The following is a 16991-nucleotide window of genomic DNA, read 5'->3' as shown; positions in this document are numbered from 1 at the left end:
ATCCATTGCGTTCAATGTGTTCTGCATTTTCAGTCTACAAACAACGCGTACTCTGCAATGGAAAACCTAAAAATTCCGACGCGCTAGTGGAATTTTACGTATTGTGAAATGTGGTACCATGTTCAAGGAGGTTGCTGTCTGATCCAACTGAGATTACTCTCAATACAATCAATAGAATACATGGTTATTCTCCGGTAATCAAAAAGACATTATGTCGCAAACATCACTCATGTGTGTAGCGCCTCTCTAGTTGCAAACAACCAAGTCGCAAGGGTTTCAGCGCCGAAAACCACTTCTTTTTTGGAGTGGAGGTCCCACCAAGGTTCATGGTAGCATTAATTGTGCGGAGCCCACTTGCGACGAGCGATCAGGAATCTTTCGAACTATCCACTAGCACCACCCTATATGGCAATTTATAGGAATCAACCTCTCCTTGTTGAACTGTCTGCGGCGGAATTTTGTAATGTGAAGCTTTGGATGATGAGTCGGATTCGCCATTATACTCTGCAAGCGCTGAAGGATCACAGTTCAGAAGCCTAGCAGAATAGGAAGTAGTTGTAGCTTCACTGCGAAGCTTGTCGTGGAAGCATAAAGTGAGGTGTGGGGAGCCTTATCGATCACAGATTCGTTTGTCTTTGGTCAAATTTGCGAGGACAGTACATCCTATGGCGACCAAACCGGTGGAATGGCAGATGAAGGGGCACTCGACAGTGTCCGCCTATCTGGTCTCTAAGGGCGCCCAGAAAGTGATCGACTTCATGATTGAAATGCTGAACGCGCACCAGATGTACAAGCAGACTAATGAAGATGGAACCGTCAAGCACGCGTCGTTGCGCATCGGCGACACGGTTGTGATGGTCACCGACGCTAACGACGAGCATCCGGCTCAAACAGTGTGGATGTTCGTCTATGTACAGGATGTCGACAAGACCTACGAGCTCGCGTTGAGCAAAGGCGCGGAGTCAGTGGAAGCGCCCGTGGACAAGCCTTACGGCGATCGGATGGGTGCTATCAAGGATCCCGCGGGCAACACTTGGTGGATTGCAACGCACATGTTTAACCCTTACGGCTGCACTGGCGACGCTCAAGTTGCAGAGTGATGTTTGCAGCTGTCAACGTTTGCATCGTGTGTTGCAGCTTGCCTGCCCTCTGGTCCTGAAGATAGGGTTACAATTTGTTTCTAGGTGCGTGGGAGTATGTAGAGTCTTTCCGGTGCCAATTTAGCTATGGCGATCCCTATTCCATGGCTCGTCAACTTTTCCACTGTTGCATACTCGTGCATTGATCATAACCCCTGGATTGTACATTCCTGTTGATCAATGGAGCGTCGTAGAGCACAACAGTTCCCTGACAATGGCGCAGAAAATATGTATAAGATTTCTCGAAGGTTTTTGCTAGACCAACCTTGTGCAATTTCCCGTCTGTTATGCGAGACATAGTGGTGTTTGAACAGAGCAGTGACAAGTATCGAACAGTGCAACTGGTTAAGTAATGTCAGTTCACTTTTCCGTGTACAGACAGAAACTCATCGTTTCTGACTGTTAGGGTTGGCAATGCTCTACCACTCCCTCGAACTCGTCTCTCTCTAATACATCTCGGAGGTAATACAAACTATCACTGTAACTAAGTTTTCAATTGCACTGTTCGAGCAGCTCTGCATACAAATGATGTACAAGTTGGCATGTAAGCAATACAGATTGCTGATCTTGTGCGGTGAAGCATTCGCAATTTCTAGAGCAATGGCAGGAACGACAGCCATATCTGTCTATGTTGCATTACAAGAGCTGTGATTGCAACCTCATATTGTCGTCTAGGTATGTAGAACAGTGTTCTTGCTATGCTCTAAAGTTTTGCGTGTCAACTTTAATCGAAAAAATAAATCTAAACAAATCTGTGTGTGTGTAAGGTCTTGAATCCTCACCAACTCAGTGTGCGATTTCCGTCCTTGAGCCCAATTCTTAACCGAATGCACATCTTCTTGTGAAACTTGGTTCTCTTCCACAAACTTCTTGTGAAACTTGATTCCAAACCCAAATTCCAGAGCTCCAAACCTCGATGAGGTGGGCTCTTCGCAAGCTTCTCAATCAGAACGGGCGTCTCCAACTTTCATAAATCCAACAATAGACGACTAGTTGAATCACTAGAATCGTGAAATGCCGTAATTTGTAGAGTGATTTCCCATCGCCGAAGGTGAAATCTACTGAACCTACAATTAGTGTGTCTTTGAAGTAATAGCGGCCTCTATCGTCGTATAGAGTACCCTGCTGCCCATAGAATGCGCACCCGTAAAACGCATTGAAATCGCCTGTTGTACGCAGTGCTACGGCTTGCGGTTGTGCCTCCCCGGAAGGCCGCGGTGAGGAATTCTGTGAAAATTGGGCATTGAATCATTAAGTTGACGAGAACTGGTTCCTGTTTGAGTTCGCCGCAAGTTAAATCAGGAAACAAACATAATCACTCTTAAGTTGTGTGCTTCTATAGATCCTCAATAAACATTGGTCAGGCATAACCACTTCAGCAAAACATGGACTATTCAGGTGGCATGTGATAACTTCAATCTAGTGATAGTAGATGAATTCGCGTCCTTGATTAAACTGATACATCGCCATTTTGGCATCGGCGAAATGAGAATTAGTTCCTTGAAGACCTACCTCAAACGAAATATTCCGTGCGGTGAAGTAAGGAGCGCTGACTCTGAAAGTAGAAGTCGTGTATGTGGTGCCCGTGTCGCCTGCGGCATTTTTGGATGTGATTTTGGTGACTTCTCGACCAGATCCTTGCAATGTAATGTGCCACTTGCTCTTCGGTATCACTACCCTTTCGCTGCAATCAGCTTCGTTAGTAGAAATAAAAACCAGCCCTGCTTGTGTCGTGAATGCCGTCCCCTGGAAACACTATTTTAGCGAAACGTTCGCTGTTGGCATTCATTGAAATTAACTTACACGTGTACTCCAGGGTTCACTTGGATAGTGACGGAGTTTCTGTTGTGAAGTGGCACCGCTTCGCAAGCTTCCTTGATGGGCTTGTATGCATAAAAAACCACTACATTCGATTTATATTACTACTTTAATTTTTATAGCTTCTACACCAAATCAATTGCAATTTGTGATGTTGTAAGTGGTCTATAATCTCTATCTATAAATCATAAATAAATGTCACTATATAGAAAATTTGATTGAATTTAGTTAAATGTGGTGCCATAAGTTGAAACATGCATCTTTCCTTGCTGATTTCTTTGCTTCATTGTAATGCTTTGATGGCATGTGTTCATTGCACTTTATAATGCTTAAAGCTCAAGACTACAACAAGGAATATCATTGCAATGGAGATTGGCTTGTATACATGAGATATAGTAGTTTGAAGTTGTTTTGCAGGTGGTCTAGACAAAAGTATTGGAGTTGCCTTTACTTGCTATGTTTTTGGATCAAAGCTATTAATTCTTAAATTTGCATTGGATTCTAGAGAAATATCATGTTGTACAGAATGCAAAGTGATGAAGAAAGAACTTGCATTTTGAGAATGTGTGACAATAGAATGAAGTATTTGAACATTGGTGTAGTATTGAATATTTCAAGGTTGACTATTTCCATTGTCTTGACAAATTAGAAGATCCATGGTAGTATAAAATCTTTAAAAAATTAATGTGGTAGATATTTATAATATTAGATTATTGTTGCATTTTATTAGAGATAATATAATACAACCATTGTTAGAAATAACAAGCCAATTGAATGTATTTTATAACAAAACATGATTATATTTGAATGAATTGGACTTTAGAAATTGCATTGCACCAAAAAAATCCTATCTTAGTGATAAACATAAAGTAATAGCCTTGTATTTTTCCAAGCTTATGAAAGTGTAAAGGACAAGAACTTGATAAAAATAAATAAACAAGTGAGACTTCTCTCAAAGAAAGATGAAAAAATAGAAATAATTCAATATGTATATTAAGAAAGAAATTAGAATGGCTATTGCCAAAAGACAAGAAAACTAGAGAAATTAAACTAGAAGCAAGAAAAGAGTTGACAAGAATGAAGAGGGCTTCACTCTTGTCTCTATATATACTATCTAATTAGGGGCTACGCGGCGATGTTCTATAGGACCTCTAATATGTATTGACTTTATAGGACACATGCCTTGACTTACAAGGCAAGTTTTTCTACGTGTGGGCCACATAGTTAGCTTGGTCTTCAAGCTAACAATATGTGTGGCACATGGCCAACTTGTTGACCACATTTTTAATCCAAAAAATCAATTAAACACAGCTATAAAGTCAAAGTAGTATCTATAAAGCTTTTAAGAAGCTTTCATAGCAAATATTATAGAATTAACTTACTTTTACCTATTTTTACTTACTTATACTTATTTATACATGTAATTATTGGCTTACATGCGTATGTCCATGACATTATCTCTCCTTCTAGGGACAAGTTCGATGAAGAGCAGTCATCATATGTTGAAAAAATCTATGATGTGACAAATTGTATTCCATATATACTCTGATCTTTGTTCTCTTCAAAGATAATTGAAAGGGCCTCTCAACCATCGATAGTATTCCATACCACGGCAAAAAGACCATCCAATTATTTGATCGTTATTGAGGCCTTCATAACTTCTTTTGAATAAAATATTTGGAACACCATCAGGAGTTGTTCCTATCTCTAGTAAAATCACCAAACATCAAAAGTCCCTTCCAAGGTCGTGATATCAAACGTGTTGTATCTCGCCATCTATTCGAGGAAGAATATGTTATTCTTGAAGAACTTCATCTTGATTGCATTGTCTTGAAGGTTGTAACAATCGTAATGTCTCATCTAGCAAGTCAACAAACAAAGGCCCTTGAGTCAAATCTGCTCGTTGTTGGTTTTCTATTTGCTTAGCGTCACAACTACAAAGAATCTACAAACAAGGATTGAAAATAGAATGTTATCTTATCTAGATCTTCTTTCTTTTATAAAGAAAGTTTCATCTTAATTTTGATGGATGTCGTTGATGAAAAGCCTCCACCGCCTTTATTATATTTGTAAGATTCTTTATTGGCTCTCATGTACAATCACTAATATCATATCTACGCTAATAGACAAGATATTCCAATTTATTTTGGTGTTGCCTTGAATCTAAGACTTCTTATCAAGGACATGAACTCCAAAGAAAGATAATCTCAATACACTCTTGTGTCACTCGAAAATACTTAGAAATCACTCAAAGGTGATAATATATTCAACTAGAATGGCTATTGCCAAAGACTAGAAAATATGACGACTCTTCAAACTAGACTGGAAATAAGAAAGAAGTTGACAAGAGTGAAGAAGGCTTCACTCTTGTCTCTATATATACTATCTAACTAGGGGCTACGTGGCGACATTCTATAGGACCTCCAATATGTGTTGACTTTGTAGGACACTTGCCTTGACTTACAAGGTAAGTTTTTCTACGTGTGGGCCACATAGTTAGCTTGATCTTCAAGCTAAAAATATGTGTGGCACATGGCCAACTTGTTGACCACATTTCTAATCCAAAAAGTCAATTAAAGACACCTATGAAGTCAAAGCAACATCTATGAAGCTTCTAGAAATGCTTCCATATCAAATATTATAGAATTAACTTACTTTTATCTACTTTTACTTACTTCTACTTATTTATATATGTAATTATTAGCTTACATGAGTATATCCATGAGTATATCCATGACATTATCCACCCTTCTAGGGAGGAGTTCCATGAAGAGCGGTCATCATATGTTGAAAAAATCTATGATGCGACGAATTGTATTCGCCACATACTGTGATCTTTGTTCTCTTTGAAGATGATTGATAGGGCCTCTCAACCATCAGTAGTGTCCCATACCAGGGTAGGATGACCATCCAGTTATTTGGTCATTATTGAGGCTTTCATAACTTCGTTTGAATAAAATATTTGGAACACCATCAAGAGTTGTTCCTACCTCTGGTAAAATCACCAAACATCGGGAGTCCCTTCTAGGGTCGTGGTACCAAACACGTTGAATCTTGCCATCTATTCAAGGAAGAACATGTCATTCTTGAAGATCTTCATCTCAATTACATCATCTTGAAGGTTGTGACAATCGTAATGTCTCGTCCAACATGTCAACAAATAAAGGCGCTTGAGTCGAATCCACTGGTTGTTGGTTCTCCATCTCTTTAACATCACAACTACAAAGAAGCTACAAATAAGAATTGAAAGTAGAATGTTATCTTATCTAGATTTTGTTTTTTTTATAAAGAAGATTTTTATCTTGATTTTGATGGATGTCGCCAATGAAAAGCTTCCACCACCTTTGATGCATTTACAAGATTCTTTACTGGCTCCCATGTGCATTCACTAATATCATATCCATGTCAATGAATAAGATATTCGAATTTATTTCAACGCCGCCTTGAATCTAAGACTTCTTTCACTTCAAATTCTTCATTATTGTCCACTTCTATAGGAGGAGGTGGAACTTGTCTTCTTCTTGGTATGTCCACTATCTTGTATAGTTAAAGAAGAGACACGTGGAATACTAGATGGATTTTCATTGACTCCGATAGATGTGAACAATATGCAATTGGATTGATTTGTGCAGAAATAAAAAATGGTCCAAGTCTTCAATAGTCCAACTTGTCACAAGGATGAGTGGTCTTGATATTACGATGAAGTAACCATATCTTATCGCCCATGTAAAATGGTGGTTGTTCCTTTTGATAGACATCCGTATTTATCTTTTGTCGTTCTTGAGCTTCTTTTAATTGCACCTTCATTGTTGCATGTAACTTTGACAACTAATTTGTCATATCTTCTGCCGTTGGACTATAAACTTTTGAGAAATCAAACGTGTCAAGTTGTAGATGATAACCATAATTGGCAAAGAAAGGTATTTGTTGTGAAGATGAATGCACCGTATTATTATAAGCAAACTCTGCCAATGGCAAAAGAGTTGTCCAATCATCTTGTTGGTAGTTAATGGTACATCTTAAATATTGCTCCAAAACTTGATTAACATGTTCCGTTTATCCATCAATTTGAGGATGAAAAGTCGAAAATAGTTTTATATCTACTTTTAGAATCTTCAAAAGAGTCTGCCAAAATCTTGATACAAATTGAGTTCCTTTATCTGATATAATATCCTTGGATAATCCATGATAGCAATAGATATTATCAATAAAAAGCTTAGCTGTTTCTTCACCTGTGATGGATTTTATACATGGCACAAAATGTGCCATCTTGGTGAAGCGATCTACTATGACAAATATAGAGTCATAAGAACCTGAGCTTAGAAGATCTGTGATAAAGTCCATAGAAATAGAAGACCATGGTTGTTCTGAAATGGATAATGGCTGAAAAAGTCCAAAAGATCGATAATAAGGAGTTTTTGATCTTAAGCAAACATCACATGATTGTACAAAATCTTTGACTGCCTTCCACATTTGAGGCCACCAAAAATCCCTAGATATCAACTCCAAAGTCTTATTGTATCCAAAATGTCCTGCTGCTGAAAAGTCATGATGAGCTTGAAGAACACGTAAACATACTTTTCCTTTTGGAACACATAGGCGTCCTTTGAAATAGAGTAGGTTGTTCTTGAACTCGAATTTAGAGGGATCATGAGATTTAGAAGAATTATTCTTGATATCGTGAAGAAGAGGGTCTGAAGACATACTTAAGTGGACTTGCATCAAAAAAGTTAAATCAATAGTCAATGTTGATTTTATTGCTCAAAGATGAAATTACTCCGGCTTCAAGAGAATCGTTCTTTGTTCCTCAAAAGTTGCATCTCCTTCTTTTGGTATAACATAAGAACGTCTAGACAAGGCATCGGACAAACCTTGTTGTTTTTCTGGTCGATAAGTGATGATGAACTCAAATCTTGATAAAGATATACTCCAACGAGCTTGATGACGATTTAATATGCATGTTGATATGAAATACTCAAGGTTCCTATGATCCGTGTACAAGTTGATTAGACTTGAGGTGCCTTCTAGATAATGACGCCATTCTTTAAATGAATCCACAATTACAAGAAGCTCTTTATCATGGATTTCATAATTAATTTCAATTGCTGAAAATTTCCTGGAATGGAAAGCTATTGGATGGAGCTTGTCATCTGCTCCCATTTATGACAAAACAGCATTCAAGGCAAAGTATGATGCATCTATTTCCATAAAAAATACCTTGGAGAAGTCGATGCGATACAAGATTGGTACAAAAGTAAATTTCTTCTTTAAAGCATCAAATGCTACTTCACCTTCTTTACTCCACTCAAATTTGACTTTATAAGTCAAACGCATAAATAGAGCTGCAACTTGAGAAAAGTTCTTCATGAAGATTCGATAGTAATTTGCAAAGCCTAAAAAACATTCCACATCTCATACTATTCTAGAAGTCTTTCAATCTATGATAGTCTGGACCTTCTTCGGATCCATCATCAAGCCTTCGTTGGAAATGATGTATCCTAAAAAGTCAACTTGAGTAGTGTGGAATATACACTTTTCTAACTTGGCATATAATCCTGCATCTCTTAGTTTTTTTAACACACGACGAACATGGAGTTCATGTTCTTCTGTATTCTTAAAATAGATTAGAATGTCGTCTAAATAACAAATGACAAAATCATCTAAAAACTCATGAAAAACATCATTCATAAGATGTTGAAAAGCAGTTGGTGCATTTGTGAGTCCAAAAGGCATGACATTATATTCAAAATGTCCATACCTAGTTTGAAAAGCAGTCTTCTATTCATCTCTTTTTTTGATGTACACCAAGTTATATGCTCCTCGTAGATCTATTTTTGTGTAGAACTTTGCTTGATTGAGTTGATCAAAAAGTCCTGAAATCAAAGATAAAGGATACTTGTTTTTTATGGTGATCTTTGTTAAGGCCCTGATAGTCTATGCACATCTGTAGAGATCCATCTTTTTTCTTCACAAATAAGATCGATGCTCCTGTTGGAGATTTTGAATGGCTTATGAAGTTTTTAGCCAAGTTCTCATTAATATACTTCTTTAGTACAGCCAACTCGTTTTGTCATAAGCTATAGATTGGTCCAAATGGTGGTTGAGCTCCTTCTTGAAGATCACTTGAACAATCATAAGGTCGATATTTTGGAAGAATATTTGCATTCTTCTTCTCAAAAACATCTTGGAATTCTTCATATTGACTAGGAATACCACTTGACATCTTTTTACTATCTGAAATAGGCGTGGCATATGTAACAAAAGATGACCCCTCTTTGCTTGCATGCATGAAAGCTCTTGCCCCTACTAGTTAGGACTTAGATACACTAGACTTATGTATTTCTTCTTAATTAATAGAATTTCGAAATAAACTACTAAAAAAGTTAAGGTTACTAAAAATCTAATCTATCTGAGGTTTGTACTTTTCTAACGAAGATAGTCTTAAAATGATTGGATTCAAAGGAGATCGTATCACATTAAATATTACTATACTATTATGATCTTTAATTACTACATCTAAAGAAACACTCTCATGGATAATATCACCAGAAGACAATGAATGACCATCTATGACTTCCATATGTATGGGTTTGATTTTCTTGACTAATAATATTTCTTATTTTTTGACAAAGTCTTTGTGTATAAAACAAGTTAAGGCTCCTGAATCTAATAATACAAAGACTTTATGATTTTTGGATCTTAAACACACATCTATTGTAAAACAAGGTGAAGGGTCTGAGGAGAGAATAGGACCTTGATTAGGTATTACACATGGTTCTAGCCGCACGGTCCCTATTATAGCTGGAAGAACTCGTTTTTCGATACATTGTCTTCTTTTGCAATCGTACTCCTCATTTTGTAATTGCAATACTTTCTTAGATAATGTTGAGTAGTGTGTTTAGCTTCTCCATAATATAGATATAAGTCCTCTTGACATCGTCGAGTCTTTTCTTGCTCCGTGAGGAGTTTAAAATGTACCATATCAATTTGCATTAGCTTTGGCCTTGATGGAAAGGTTTCCAAAAACTTAGAAGGTGTTACCATGACTTGACTTGTTCTTCTCCAGCCATATCTTTTTTCTTGATATCTTTCAAATAAATGATTATCACATGTAATAGCTTGAACAATGAATTATTCTAAAGAATCTATTTTTGGCATTGTTAAAAACAAATCTTTGACATTATCCTTTAATCCATAGCAAAATTAATTGATAAAGGCTTTATCATTCCAGTCCACATCACAAGCAAGACTTTGGAATTTAGTGGCATACATGGTGGTTGAACGTGATCCTTGTTGTAGTGATACAAGCTTCGTCTCTGCTACCCTTTCTTGATCACTTTCTCTAAATGTAGTCATAAATACTTCTAAGAATGACTTCAAATCATAGAGTAGTCGTGAATCTTTTTCCATCAAAGGTACGAACCAAGAAAGAGCACTTCTAGATAGAAATGCACCTATGAATCCAACTTGAGTAAATCCATTTGGGTATTGGAAATGATACAACCTTAAGTAGAGTTTTATTGCAAAAATCTTCAAAATCTTGATCTTGTCTTGTCAAACTTTTTAGGCATACTAATTCTTACCTCTCTTAAGCTTATGGAAGCAAAAATCTTGAAATTTGGTTGCAAGGCTAATAGACTTGTTTCCTTCAACTACACAACTTCTTGGCGTAGACTCTGAACTTCTTCCATATTAGTAGGAATAGTGCTTCCATGATTGGTGTTGGTGATGCGTGAAATTTCGGTCCTAAGAGTGTTGACAAGCTCATAAAGATCTGCAATAGTTGCAAATCTATTTTCACTTCCACCAAGTGTAGCATCCATGATTTTTCCTTCCATAGACAACTCAAATGAATTCAAAAGTTAAATAAGAAGAGGGTAATCCGTAACCTCTAAAAATACATTCCACAAAGAGGGGTAATCTACTCTCTTTAAGAAAAAGATCAATGTTAGAAAATAAGATTTTTTGTTTAAAGGTGGATAGTCTACAACCTTCAAAATACAATAATAGAAGTGAAATAATCCGCTCACTTCTAGAACAAGACAGAAACAATATATTAGCACTCTTGTCAAACTATCAAGGACATGAACTCTAAAAAAAGATAATCTCAATACACTCTTTTGTCACTCGAAAATATTTAGAAATCACTCAAAGGTGATAATATATTCAACTAGAATGGCTATTGCCAAAGACTAGAAAATATGACGACTCTTCAAACTAGATTGAAAATAAGAAAAGAGTTGACAAGAGTGAAGAAGGCTTCACTCTTATCTCTATATATACTATGTAACTAGAGGCTACGTGGCGACATTCTATAGGACCTCCAATATGTGTTGACTTTGTAGGACACTTGCCTTGACTTACAAGGTAAGTTTTTCTACGTGAAGGCTACATAGTTAGCTTGATCTTCAAGCTAAAAATATGTGTGGCACATGGCCAACTTGTTGACCACATTTCTAATCCAAAAAGTCAATTAAAGACACTTATGAAGTCAAAGCAACATCTATGAAGCTTCTAGAAAGCTTCCATATCAAATATTATAGAATTAACTTACTTTCATCTACTTTTACTTACTTCTACTTATTTATATATGTAATTATTAGCTTACATGAGTATATCCATGACACTTCTTCCACTTTGAACTCTTTATTATTGTCTACTTTTATAGGATGAGGTTGAGCTTATCTTTACGTTTTAAAAACGTAATTAACATGCTCTATTTATCTATCAGTTTGAGGATGGAATGCCGAAGATAGTTTTATATCCACTTTTAGAATCTTGAAAAGAATCTACCAAAATCTTGATACAAACTAAGTTTCCTTATTTGATATACTACCTTTGAGTAATCCATGATAGCAATAGATATTATCAAGAAAGAACTTAGCTGTTCCTTCCCGTGTGGTAGATTTTGTATATGGTTTAAAATATACTATCTTAGTAAAACAATATACTTTCACAAATATAGAGTCATAAGAACCTGAGATTGGAAGATTCATAATGAAATCCATAGAAACAGAAGACCATGGTTGTTCTGAAATAGGTAATGGCTGAAGAAGTCCATAACATTGATGACGAGGAGTTTTTTTTATCTTGAGCAAACATCATAAGATTGTACAAAATCTTTGGCTGCTTTCTACATTTATGGCCATCAAAAGTCCCTAGATATTAGTTCCAAAGTTTTATTGTACCCAAAATGTCCTTCTGTTGGAAAGTCATGATGAGCTTGAAAAACACGTAATCGAGCTTCACCTTCTAGAACATATAGGCGTCCCTCAAAATATAGTAGATTCTTCTTGAATTCAAACTTGGAAGTATCATTAGACTTTGAAGGATTTTCCTTAATATCACGAATAAGAGGATCAGTAGACATACTTGACTGAACTTGCTTAATGAAAGTTGAATCAACAATTAGTGTTGATTTCATTGCTCAAAGTTGAAGATGCTCTGGCTTCAAGAGAATTGTGCATTTTTGATCGAAAGCAACATCTCCTTCCTTTGGTAAAAGGTAAGATCGTCTTGAGAGTATATTTGACAAACCTTGTTGTTTTCTTAGACAATAAGTGATCTTGAATTTGAATCTTGATAAAGACATAATCCAACGGGCTTGGCGACAATTCAAAACATGTACTGACATAAAATATTCAAGATTCTTGTGATCCATATACATGTTGACTGAAGTAGAAGTACCTTCTAGATAATGGCGTCATTCTTGAAATGAATCCACGATTATAAGAATTTTTTTTATCATGGATCTTGTAGTTAATCTCAGCTACTGAAATTTTTTTGGAATGAAAAGCTATTGGATGAAGTTTATTATCTATTCCCATTTGTGATAGTACGACACCTAAAGCATAGTTTGATGTGTCTGTTTCCATAAAAAATGGCTTAGAAAAATCAACACGCTACAAGATTAATGCAGAAACAAAGGTTGTCTTCAAAGCTTCAAATGCTACTTCCCCTTCTTGATTCCATTGAAGTTTATCTTTACAAGTCAAACATGTAAGTAGAGCTGCAACTTGAGAGAAGTCTTTGATAAAGATCTGATAGTAGTTGGCAAATTCCAAAAAGCATTGGACATCTCTTATCGTTTTTGGGATCTTCCTATTTATAATAGTTTGAACTTTCTTATGATCTATCATAAGTCCATCATTTAAAATGATGTATCCTAAGAAGTCAACTTGAGTAGTTTGAAATACATACTTTTTTTATCTTGGCATAGAGTCTCGCAGCTTTTAGTTTTTTTAATACACAACAAACATGAAATTCATGTTCTTCTGAATTCTTAGAATAGATTAAGATGTCGTCTAGATAATAGACAACAAAATCATCTAAAAACTCTAAAAAGACATCATACATTAAATGCTGGAATGTTGTTGGAGCATTTATATGTCCAAAAGGTATGACGTTGTATTCAAAATGTCCATACCTTATTCAAAACGTAGTCTTCCATTTATCTCCTTCTTTGATGCATACTAGATTGTATGCTCCTTGTAGATCTATTTTTGTATAGATCTTAGCTTCATTCAACTAATCAAAGAGTCCAAATATCAAAGGTAGTGAGTACCTATTCTTGATGATGATTTTGTTGAGTCTTCAATAATCGATACACATCTGCAATGATCCATCTTTTTTCTTTACAAATAAAATTGGAGCTCATGCTGGAGATTTGGAATGGCATATGAAGTTCTTGACTAAATTCTCTTCAATATATTTCTTGAGTTTAGTCAACTCATTTTGAGATAAATTATAGATTGGTCCAAATGGCAGTTGTGTTCCTTCTTGAAGGTCAATTGAGAAGTCATAGGAACAATGTTCTAGAAGAGTATTTGCATTTTTCTTCTCAAATACATCTTGAAAATCTTGATATTGGCTTGGAATGCCACTTGAAGTCTTTCCACCAATAGAAACAAGTGTGGTATAAATGACACAAGGTGATCCTTCTTTTGTAGCATGTAAGAAAGCACTTGCACCTACAAATACAAGTTTAATTGTACTAGACTTATGACTTTCTATTTGATTAACTACGCTCTTAGTTGTACTTTCAAAAAAGTTAAGACTACGAGAAATCCAATCTATTTTAGAGTTATATATTTTTAGCCATAATAAACCTAAAATGATTAGATTAGATGGATTTTTAATAATATTAAATATTACAAAGCTACTATGACCATTAGTTACTACTTCTATAGGAAGGGTTTCATGAGTAACATCTCCTAAAGACAACGGATGACCATCTATGACTTCTACATGAATAGATTTAGTTTTCTTCACTAAAAGTATGTTATGTCTTTTCACAAATTCTTCATCTAAGAAACATGTTGAGGCTCTTCAATCAAGCAAGGCAAAGGCTTTGAGATGTTTAGTTCCTAGAATAATATTTATCGTAAAACATAGAGAGGATTCTGAAGAGAGAATAAGACCTTCACTAGGAATTGTATAAGGTTCCAAGTGCACAATGCCTATTGTAGTTGGACAAATTCGTTTTCCGACATGCTATCTTCTTTAATCACTGTACTCCTCATTTTATGGTTGCATCGCTTCTTTGGGCAATGTTGAGTAGTATGCTTAGGTTCTCCACAATATCGGCACAATCCTTCCTAACAACAATAAATCTTTTCTTGCTTAATAAGAAGTTTGAAACATACTGTATCAATTTGCATATCTTCTACTTCTGAATGTATGTCTTGAACAGATGTTGGTATTGCCATTGAATTATAGTAACGTTGAGGTCCACTTATATGGTTCTCAGATCGAAATTCAAAAATATGATTGTCGCACTTCATAACAAAGTCAATTGCTTGACTCAATGTTTGAAGATTAAGTAAGTTGAGCATCAATTTTTTTATCTCATATTATAATCTGTAGAGAAATTGGCTAAAAAATGCAATATCATCTCACTTGATATCAGTTACAAGTTGTCAAAATTATGAAGCATACAACGTTACTGATTGATTGTCTTGTCACAAAATATGGATCTTGTTGATTGTAACACAAATTGCATCATGTTGTCCATACATGGATCAAAACTCTACCAAAAAAGCCTCTAGATTATCCAATATAGGATCTCATCATTCAAGAAAAGATAAAAACCATGATAATATTGAATCTGAAAGTAATATATTAATGAATCTAACTTTTGATCTTGGAATTGGATAGCTTTGGCATTGAAATTCAATTACAAGCTGTATTTGATTGATAAATCTTTTAAATTATGATTTAGTGCCATCAAACTTCTCAGATAGGACAATTTTAGGTTCTCTAACAATGGAAGGGTGTTCCACTATAGGAGAAGGGACATGATTTAGTACAGATATTGAAGCAGCTCCAATCATTTCTATATCTTTACTTTCTACCAATCTTATTGTTCCTTATGGTGGTAAATTGAATTGATGTATCGTAAGCATTAACTCCCTCAATTGTTCTTATATTTGTGCCATAGCACTCTTCATTTTAGCAAGTTCTGGCATGATAAAACTTAGAATAAAAGATGTTTAATATCGCTTAAGACAAATAGAAGAGAGGACTTGAGAACAAAGAAAATACTAAGGACAATATCAGTTTAGAAGAGGGTAATGTTGAAGATCAGCAAGTACTTGCTTAGTTACAACCACATAGAGATTAAGCATAGTATGTTGCTAATAGTAAAAAGATAGTAAAGAATTAAAGTAAGTTACTGTGGTGGCACGAAGGATTTAGTTGGATGAGGTAGAAATGGATGTAATATCAAAAGGATGGAAGTTTCCTCATTGGTGAGCAAACCACCACCTATAAGTAAAGAGTGTTGGAAGTAAGAATTATCTTTCTCCACACTTCTTTTAGACTACAATCCTTACTGATGCTAAGTATTTATAGCTTTTAGACTTTTTTTCTTCAATAGGTAATCCACAACTTCTAATACCCTTATGTCTTATCAAGAAAAAGGGGTAATCTAGACTTAATCAAGATTAGACAAAGCTTTGATATTGTAAGTGTACTCTTGTCAATCTGTCAAGAATAAGAACTTGATAAAAATAAATAAATAAGTGAGACTTCTCTCAAAGAAAGATGAAATAATAGAAATAACTCAATATGTATATTAAGAAAGAAACTAGAATGGCTATTGCCAAAAGATAAGAAAACTAGAGAAACTAGACTAGAAGCAAGAAAGAAGTTGACAAGAATGAAGAGGGCTTCACTCTTGTCTCTATATATACTATCTAATTAGGGGCTATGTGGCGATGTTCTATAGGACCTCCAATATGTGTTGACTTTGTAGGACACATGCCTTGACTTATTAGGCAAGTTTTTCTACGTGTGGACCATATTGTTAGCTTGGTCTTTAAGCTAACATGTGTGGCACATGGCCAACTTTTTGACCATATTTTTAATCCAAAAAGTCAATTAAAGTCAGCTATATAGTCAAAACAGCCTCTATGAAACTTCTAAAAATCTTTCATAGCAAATATTCTAGAATTATCTTACTTTTACCTATTTTTACTTACTTATACCTATTTATACATGTAATTATTGGCTTACATGCGTATGTCCATGACAAAGTTAGAATTTTAAAGATTGGTACAATATAATTTAGTCAGACAAGTTGTCATTCAAATTGGCAAGAATTCAAGGCAAATTAGAATGTAGCAAAAATTATACAAAAAATACACATGAAATTATATAACACCAATTTTTAATTCTAGTCATAGTTAGTTGATGGTTTGAAGTGCATTCAGTGGCTTTGATAAATGTCATCTTATTATTTTACCTCCAAACAAAAAACATTAAGAAATTTTGTAACAATTTTTTATAAGAAAGCATTATATGGATTTTATTTTTTACATAATCTCCCTAAGCAATTGAAACTTATAGAAGATCGAGCTCCAATCTATTGTATTTTACTTCCATTACAATAAAAACAAGCTTATGATATGACAAAACTAATTTCGCCTCCAAACTCTTCAAAGTTGAAATCTATAAAAAAATTGTAGAAGATTATCAAAGATTTAGTGCAGCAATATTATAGACCAAAAAAAAAAAAAAAAAAAAAAAAAATAC

At 35.1% G+C, this 16991-nt stretch overlaps 1 protein-coding gene across 1 annotated transcript; it reads left to right on the top strand.

The window, feature by feature from the left end:
* Positions 1-665: 665 nt before the first annotated feature.
* Positions 666-1100, top strand: LOC112289468 (uncharacterized). The gene has a single exon (XM_024534708.1). It carries the CDS (start codon positions 666-668, stop codon positions 1098-1100), a length of 435 nt encoding a protein of 144 aa, XP_024390476.1.
* The last annotated feature ends 15891 nt before the right edge of the window (positions 1101-16991 follow it).

Source organism: Physcomitrium patens, chromosome 12 (assembly GCF_059467195.1).
Source record: "Physcomitrium patens ecotype Gransden chromosome 12, ASM5946719v1, whole genome shotgun sequence".
NCBI classification, from domain to species: domain Eukaryota; kingdom Viridiplantae; phylum Streptophyta; class Bryopsida; order Funariales; family Funariaceae; genus Physcomitrium; species Physcomitrium patens.
The sequence above is the reverse complement of the archived record's forward strand: the minus strand, read 5'-3'. Positions and strand labels throughout refer to the sequence as shown.